General features: G+C 54.6%; 1 protein-coding gene across 2 annotated transcripts in view; it reads left to right on the top strand.

Annotated features, from left to right (window-relative positions):
* Nucleotides 1-4287: 4287 nt before the first annotated feature.
* The window catches only part of ITGA3 (integrin subunit alpha 3), a 29907-nt gene continuing 25235 nt past the window's right edge, over nt 4288-8959 (top strand). For both annotated transcript variants that reach the window (XM_007465070.1, XM_007465071.1), the window contains exon 1: nt 4288-4970. In XM_007465070.1, coding sequence (XP_007465132.1) covers nt 4765-4970 — 206 coding nt within the window. In that variant the 5' untranslated portion in view covers nt 4288-4764. The remainder of the gene's footprint in view (nt 4971-8959) is intronic.

Raw genomic sequence — 8959 nt, 5'->3', positions numbered from 1 at the left:
CTCTTTCCCTCCCCCACCCGCTGCGTACCCCACCACACATGGACCTCAAGTCCAAGTCAAATCAGCGCCCTGGGTCCTTCTCACTCACTCACTCTCTCCCTCCCTCCTCTGCCCCTGCCCCTGCTCAGCCCACTTCACCCATTGCCTAAATTATTACAGCAGCCCCTTCCTGCTCCCCAGCCCAGTTCGTCTTGGCAATGCCAACTTCACGCTGTAGCCAAAATGTTCTTTCTAACACCCCCACTGTTCCATAATCACCAGCCCTGCAACATAATGCAATGTTTAAATTTGAGAGCTTTCAGCACGTGAGGCCAGAATGAAACCCTGGCCTCCTGAAGAAACTCTCCTTCATCTTTGAACCCCTGAGGGTTCTCAGCTCTGTGCCAGTACGTAGCAGGTTGTCAAGGAATGCCTGAAACTGACAGATGCTGAGCCAGAGAAGTTGCCTGGCCTGGATGCCTGTCCTGCCCCCACATCTGGGGCACAGGAGAAAGGAAATCTGATAAACCCATTCATGCTTCACTGCTCCTCGCTCCCTCCCCAGTAATTTGCATTTTCAATTCAAGTCAGAGATAGAGACCTGAGTCTTAGTTCCATAGCTGAGATTTGGTCCATTTAGTTCCAGGAATATTAGGAACCTTGGGACACAAGGGATGCCAGGTGAGGAATAATAAGGGATTCCTTCCAGCCTTTCATTTCATAGATGCGGAAACCGAGGCCTGGAGGAGGAAAGGAACTTGCGCAAGGTGAGAGGGCAGAAGACAGCCTGTATCCAGCCCTCGTGGAACCACAGTTCCACTCCATCCATATCTCTCCATCTCTGCACTGACCTTCCTATGAGAAGTGAGTGAGCAAGTGGTGTGCTCTGGGGCTCTGGGAGAGGGAGATGGGGAGGGGGGGGAAGTGTTGTGTGTGTCGTCGGGGCGGGGGGAGCGGCAGAGGAAGGCTGGTATGAACACAGCAGGCACTGAATAAATGGAAGGTGCCTTTACAGAATATGACGTTGTCATGTTACCACTGGGAAAACTGCACCCCAAGTTAGGCCCCAACTCTTCTGCGTTCTTCTCTTGAGGCTCCCTCTTGCTAATAATCCTTTCCTTCTCACTTGTCCAGATACTCCTCCTCCAGGAAGCCTCCCTGACTCTACAGCAGAACCCACAGTTTGTATGTTGTCATGTTTGCCCACAGAGGCAGATGGACCCCATCCAAGATTTGGTTCAATGTCAAGACTGACGATGCCACAGGCACACTAAGAGGGAATGAAAAGGTTTATTATTTACATAATTGAGGTCTCTGGAGGAGCAGGGCTGGCTTCTCAAACAGGTCCAAAATGGCTTGAGAGAGCGAGGAAAGGAGATTGGCCTGGGTTTTTACTGTGGTGAGGGAGTGAGGCCAGGTGAGCATTTGTGAGGAAAGTGGCTTGCATGGTTCGAATCTCCCATGGACGCCAAAGGAGGCAGCACAGCACCCAGGCTTTCTTATGAGCTTGTCCAGGTGGGAGGCACAAGGGGGAGAGGGAGAGGGGACGGCTTAAAAGGTGTCAGCAGTCAAACATCAAAAAATGGGCTCAGACTCCTCGTTACACGTTATTCTCCGTGTTTACATTTCTAGGTGGGTCCCTTCTCTACAGGGAAGGGTTGGCATGATGAGGTCAACTGAGGGATGAGATGAGGCTGTGGATGATAACGTCACCTACATCAGAGGATTCTGGACCTTTGGCATGAACTGGGGATTTCTCTTTCTGCATCTCTCCAGCCCAGAGACCCCTCCAGTCCCTTCATCCCTCCATTCCCATTCCATCTCCCCCAGATCTGTCTGACACTCCCCCACATTCCTTAGCTTGGGCCCTCCCCCTACCAGGCACCCGTGCTCCCACTCCCACATTCCCTCTGGACACTCCCCCTGAGTGGAAAAACCATCCCTCATCCCTTTCCTGCTCCCAGCCCTGGGATCAGACATGCTGGTCATTCCTGTTTGGGATGGCCAAAGAGATAACACCTGGCATGGAGCCCATCTGTCATCACAGAACTCTCAAAGCTGTTTCAGGTGGGGCCCCTGTCCACACTGAGTGTCCACCCTGGCCCCTGGGCTCCTGGCCCTGTCTGTTTCCTCCTTCTCTAAGAATGAGGTAGAGGACCCAGCAGCCGGCTGGAAGGAGAGCAAGGTAACGGTTCAACTTCCAACCAGGTCAGCTTCCTGTTCCTTGGCCCCACATGTCCTAACCCCTGGAGGCTCTGGGCCACAAAGCAGACCATGGAGAGAGGCTGGGCAGCTCTGAGAGTCAAAGCTTGGGAACAAATGCTGCTCCAAGGGCAGACAGGGATGAGTGTCCTCTCCCCAAACACCGCAGAGAACGCTGCTATCACAGCTGCTTTTGTTTAGGCATGTCTGGCTTTCTGACTAACATCTGGAGTTTGTCTCTTAGAGACACAGCTGTGGCCAGTGGCCTCCAGTCCTAGCTCTACCTCCCATGAGCTGCGTGACCTTGGACATCCAGGTTCCTCCTTAAGTCAAATGAGGAGTCAAATGAGGCCGGGAGAATATGAGAGTCTGCAGGTGAAAGGATTCATAAGCACAAGTTCATCTCGAGTCCCTTCCCAGGCTCTGAATCTAATTTTGTACTCCTAATTCTTTGAAACTAATTTTGTACTCCTAATTCTTTATCTTTTTCCTTAAAGAGGGCTCCAAATTGTACAAGCTTCAAGGCCCCACAAAACCTAGACCTGCCCTGAGTATGGTACAAATGTTAATTATTAGCATAAGTGGTCAAGAAGGGCCCTGGGCTCAGATAACACAGGATTAAAATCCGAGTTGCATAGCCTTCAAGTTGCTTAACCTCCCTGAGCCTCAGTTTTCTCATCTTAAAACAGAGATAGCACCTCAAAGATTGCCGTGAGAATTTAATTTAATAATATTTGTGGGCTTCCCTGGTGGCGCAGTGGTTGAGAGTCCGCCTGCTGATGCAGGGGACACGGGTTCGTGCCCCGGTCCAGGAAGATCCCACATGCCGCAGAACGGCTGGGCCCGTGAGCCATGGCCGCTGAGCCTGCGCGCCCGGAGCCTGTGCTCTGCAACGGGAGAGGGCACAACGGTGAGAGGCCCGTGTACCGCAAAAAAAAAAAAAAAAAAAAAAAAATTTGTAAAGCACTTGGCATAGTTTCTGCTGCACAAGCACCACTATATGGTGGTTTTCTTATGATCATAAACTCTCAGAGATAGGGGCTCTAAAATGAACTTCAAGGAAGTAGGAGCTGAGAACTGAACTCCTGGACCAAAATAAGAAAGCTCCTTTAGCCTAGAAAAAAGAATGGTCAGGGGAAATGGGTTTTTGTGCTGCAATAAGGGAACTCTTAGTCAGACTCAAGAAAATACAGAGTGATCTCTTTAAGGTCCCTTTCAGTTCGATTCTTCTGCGGATAACCAGGCCTTTGGGCCTCGCCTACCTAACTCCTCCACCTTGGCGCCACCCACTACACACCAGTGGGGGCTGGAGTCCCCGCCGTCTCCAAACGCTCAGTTGGAGCCTGCGTGGTTGGAGGGGGCCTTTGGGATTCTGCTGGGCTGGGCCTGAAGGCAAGGGTGGATGAGAAATGGGTCCAGTCTGGGCCCAGCTCCCTGGCCACGCAGACACTCTAAAGAGAAGGGACTTCTTTCCACATCTACCGGACATCCATGATACAAAATAGATTATCAGAAGGCGCAGCCCTTTGGGGAAAACGCTGTCTTGTTGCTAATTACAGTTAGCGATGCTTGGTTATTACCAATGCTAAATATCTGTCTGATTTTGTTGAGAGACCATTCCCAGCTCGGATCAGGGTGGGTGGGAGCGAGTGGGCAAAAGAAAGAAATCTTGACAAGGACGGTGAAGGGCTGGGTACGAGGAAGAACGCCAAGAGACCGCTAACCTTCTCTCAGGGGCTCACAGCGCGGCGGAGGCGAAGGCATTCCAGCCAGTGGCTTGCGGATGTCGGCTCCCAGATGCGCCAACGCCGGGGCTCTCCAGCCGGACCCACAGAGGTGGCCGCGTCCGGAACGGCCTTTCCAGCAGCTGTAGCCTCCGCAGCAAAGCAGCGGGACAAATCCCACCCCCGGCCCCGCCCGTCCAATCCATCTTGCTCGGGAGGCGACGCTTCTCGGGAGAAACAAGGGGCGGGGAGGGGTAATCCAAGCCTTTGGGGGCTCCGGACAGGTGTTTGGGGAAGAGGGCGGAGCCGGGTTAGGGAGGATGGAGAGGGAGGGGCGGTGCTGCCCCTTTAAGAGGAGGCGGCCGAGCCGGGACCTTTTCTCTTTCCCCGGAAGGAAAGCCTAACCCCGGCTGGGCGCGCAAGGTGGGGAGGTGCGGGGCTGGGCGTGGAGAGACGGGGCGCGCGCGGTGGGACCCCTCCTTCCCGTCCTCCTTGCGGTCGACAGGTCTGCCTGCCCAGATCCGCTGCCGAGCCCGGATCGGAGGCGACAGTGCGGCCAAGTGGGCGCGGCCGGCACGAGTTGGGGGGCAGGGTGCCCGGGGCAGGGGGGCGGTGACCCAGGACAGTGCAGGCGGGAGAACAGACCCGCGGACCTCAGAGGGGAATCCGAGAGCTCAGACCGTGAGCGGACGTGAAACTGGCCAGGGCTGGGGGCCAGAAACTGATCAGCGCTTCGGGGCTCAACTAAGCGGACGCCAGAGTGTTCTCCGGTGGCGCGGAGGAGCAGGTGAACAGGTCCTCACTCCCAGCTCCACGCCCTCACGCGCTCTCGCCCGGGCTCCGGCTCCCGTCTGCAGCCATGGGCCGCGGCCCCAGCCGCGCCGCCCGCGTCCTACGCCCGATGTTCTGCGCGCTCGCCTTGATGGTGGCCGCCAGCGACCGCGTCGCCTCCGCCTTCAACCTGGACACCCGATTCCTGGTGGTGAAGGAGGCCGGGAACCCGGGCAGCCTCTTCGGCTACTCGGTCGCCCTCCATCGGCAGACGGAGCGGCAGCAGCGTTACCTGTAAGTGAAACTGGCCGGGGTGGGGTGGGAGAGTGTGTGAACAGGGTACGGATCCCGAGTTGACTCCAAGCCCTGGGCCAGCTGGCTTCCAGGCTCGCAGGCCTCCAGCTCTGGGGAGCGACGATTAAGGGAGCGGGGACCTAGGCAGCCCTTCTGCTGCCGAGGCTTGGCGGGAAGTAAAGGGATTGGGTGTGGGATTGGGGGGCAGTAATTACTGGCAAGTGCTGACCCGGCCAGAACCTGTCTAGACTCAGCCCCTCAGGCCTTTAAACCTCTCTTGAGAGTAGAAGTGGGGTCCCCGTTTCCTGACGCCCCTCCCATTCAGTGAACTGGGTGCTTAGTATACCGAATGCCTCTTCTCTCCAGGGCTGGGAACTGGGGAAAACTGCAAGATAAACACCTTTTTTCCCCTTTCCTGGGAAGAACTTAGGGGACATGCATTTAAGCCCGCCCCCACCTCGCACATAGTCTGCGGCCCGCCAGCCACACCCTCGGCAGAACCACACTGAAGGGCCTTCTCAACTGCTTGGCGGTTGGAGAGTGAAGTGATGGGCGAGCCTGGGCGTTTGGAGCTGTCCAGGCACTCCTTCTGACCCCTTGAGGATGCAGAAGTAGAAGTGAGAGGAGCTGCTGTCCCAACTCCTGCTTGGTCTTCTGCAACCTACCCCCACCCCCAGCAGTGATGCCCTCCCACCAGACGTCCTCCCCGCATTCCACGGATTCATGTTGAATCTACAACCCTGAGTGTGTTTGTTTTGGTCTCAGGAGGGAAATAGTGTTTTTCTCTTTCTCTGTTCTCCTTCCCCAACAGCTGCAAGAAGGCGGAGAAAGAGCTAGGCAGAGGGGAGAGAGGGGAAGGACGCATCCAGCTGCTTGTGTTGTCACCCCTGCCCCCCTTACTCACGCCCAGAGGGGCATGTCCAAGTTTGAGAAGTTTCTCTGCATGGGCTCAGTGTGCTGAGGTTGGCAGTTAGGGGAAGAGGCCGCTGGGGAAGGTGAGGCTGCCCCAGGAGGGAAGGTTGTTAGGACGGGACAGGCAGGCCCTCTTTGGGCAGTAGCTCTTCTGGTTGACCTACCGAGATGTCAAACCCTGCTGAGCAAGAGGACCTGGTCAGGTAAAGGGTGTGTTGAAACCTTTCTCAACTCTGGCTGGAACCTGCAGAAACTTGAGGAAGTTGCAATGTCCAAAGTTCAGACTGCCGCAGCCTTGTTCCCTGCCCTCCTGGCCCAGCCCCTGCCCAGGCCACCTACCTACTTGGCCTCAATTCCATCTAGCTTCTGCAGAGGCTAGGGCCACCACACCCTTCCCAGCCTGGCCCCAGCAGCTGCGGTCTGGCCTTAGCCACTCTTCCATCTTTTGGAGACCTTAAGTGATCATCAGCACACGTTTCTATATTGGTGCTCTTTCTGCCCCAGCCCAGAAAAAGATTTTCAGATTTTCAGTGCTGAATCTGCATGATATAAGGCAATGTAGTGTAAAGAGAATATCAGAAAAGCGAGGGTAAATAATAGAAAGCTAGAGTAAATAATAGATTCTGTAATCACCCCCCCCCCCTTTTTTTTTTTTTTTTTTTTTGTTGGTTTTTGTCCGGGGTGAGTCTTGTTGGCTCAATGCTGTAACTTCAGTGCCAGGAAAAATATCTAAGTTTTGTAATCCCCCCCCCCCCTTTTTTTTTTTTTTTTGCTGTGTGACCTTAAGCAGGGTATTTCTCTTCTCTGGGCCAGTTTTCCCCAAGGAGAGGTTGGGTCTGGATCTATGTACTCCTTCCTGCCTCTGTTGGCAACTTGGCACTGTGGAGAAAGAAGAGGCTCCCAAGTCCCATTGCCAGTTTCCTGTCTTCAATCTGTCACTAATACCTGAGTCTTAATTATCTTACATGTCAGGGGGAGGGGAACCACACGGCTTCTTCATGGGGTGATAGTGGGCTTTTAAGGAGATAATTTGTGTAAAATGCTCCGCATCTGCCTTCCTCTCCCAGGAGCAGCTGGGAGCTCTTGTGCTGAAGCTGAGACCTGGATGCACCCTCACTAACCAAGGACCTCACCCAAGAGGGCTGAGCAGAGGGGTCCTACTTTTCTTCCTGGGCAGCTAGAGATGGCATTAGGCCTGCCAGGAGCCCAGAAGTTTCTAAAACTAATGAATCTCGGAGAGGCAGGTAGTTCTAGATAGCATTCTGGGTGACTCACTTGGGTATCCTCAGACTTTTCCAGAGGTGGTTCTACATCTTGGGTCATCTCCTCATCTCACTGAATTCTGCCCCATGACCCTTTGGGAGAATCAGCTGGGCCAGCTGGGCTTAGCTGCAGCCAGCTGTATAGCCAGATGTAAACAGCTGCCTGAGTGCACAGCTCAGGGGATCCAGCAAGTCAAGTGGCAGTTTTGTTAGCTTCAAAGTCCCTTTGGAAAAGGGGGAGGGTTCATGATCCTGAACAAAGTCTTAGCCTGAAGTTCACTGAAGGTTTTCAGGAGATGCAGGGATCCTGGAAAGTGTATGCAAAATCTTGCGTGTTTGTGCATTGTTCTGGGGCCTGGAGGAGGGGAGAGCATAGCTTTCATTATATTCTCAAAGACGGCCTTATTCCAGAAATGGTTAAAAACCCAGGTGTGTCTTTGTTCCCCATCACCTTCATCTCTAGACTGAGGTTCCATGGCCCACAACATCGGAGGCTTACTGCAACCCCAGCCCCAATTTCGCAATCTCTGGAGTGAGGGGTCAGGAGCAGGACAGGGAACCAAGGTTCTTTGGGCTTCTTGGTGAGATACATGAGGACCCCTGGGTGAGCGGAGGGACTATTCCTCAGGGAGATGGTCACTGACCTCCCCCCCTTCCCCCAGCACCTGTTCTGTCATTCCCTCCTGGGAATCTGGGTGTCCTGGTCTGGCTTGACCTTGTGGGCTACGGGAGATACCTCTGGGGCTCTTGCCTGGAAATGAGGGTGTCTGGGAAGCCTGGGGTGGGGGTGGCTGCAGCTCCTGGAAGATGAAGTCATACCTGAGGCAGGCAGGAACCAGGCTTACTTGCTCTCCTAAAACGTGTTTCCCTGGGCAGGGTAGGCACCTGGCAGCCTCCAAGGCTCGTGCCAGGGGAAACGGGCATAGCAGCTGTGGCTGCAAGTGGAAGGCCTGGATGCATAGTGTCCTTTTTCTCTGGCTCTCTCCAATGACCAGGCCAAGCCAGAGAGCTTAGAACTGGGCAGGAGGTAAGGGAAGCCTGATCTTGCAGAAAATGAAGTGAAAGAGGCTTGGTCAGAACTAAACAAAGAAGGAAGAGGATGGCAGTAACAGCAAAGGGAGATTGAGGTTAAATGACATGAAGGATGCCCTAAGGGATCAAATGTGGAAAAACTACTAAGGAGCCAGGGAAAGGGAGAAGAAATGAGAAAAACAGCCTTGTTCTTTATTATTGGAGGCTTGAGCAAGGCCTCTTTCTCCTGTCCTCTCTCATTCTCTCGCTTTCTCCTTTCTCCGGCTTGTTGCTCTGATTCTAGGGCTGAGTCACCAGAGGGGAAAGGGAGCTGGGGGGGCAGCGTAAGGAGAAGTAAGGCGGGGATTGAGAGGATTGCAGTTTCAGCTACCGCAGGAGAAGCCTCTGGGGACATGGCTAACTCAGTCAGGAGGATTGGCACAGAGCTGGGATCCAGGCATCTGAGAGCTGCCCCCAACCCACCGCAGGGCTCAGAGCTGGAGTGGGCCCCCTCCCCAGCTGGCTTCCTGGCCTAAGGAGTAAGGCATGGGGGCCCGCTGGACCCTCAGTGTTAACTGAAATCTTTCCACTGGGGCTACCCCAGTGCCTCCCTGAGGTGAGGAGTCTGGAATGTTGAATCCTACAGGCTGTTTCTCTGAGCATCACCCCACCCCAGTATCCCTCAGGGGGCCGTCTTCTCTGGGGTGAGCCAGCCTGGTGCCCTGGCACCCCTGGGCCCCATTCCCCTGCCTCCTCTGATTCCACTGCTTTCTACCTGGCTGTTCCATTAGCTTTGAACCGCCC

This window comes from Lipotes vexillifer, unplaced genomic scaffold (assembly GCF_000442215.2).
Source record: "Lipotes vexillifer unplaced genomic scaffold, Lipotes_vexillifer_v1.1 scaffold591, whole genome shotgun sequence".
NCBI lineage: Eukaryota > Metazoa > Chordata > Mammalia > Artiodactyla > Lipotidae > Lipotes > Lipotes vexillifer.
The sequence above is the reverse complement of the archived record's forward strand: the minus strand, read 5'-3'. Positions and strand labels throughout refer to the sequence as shown.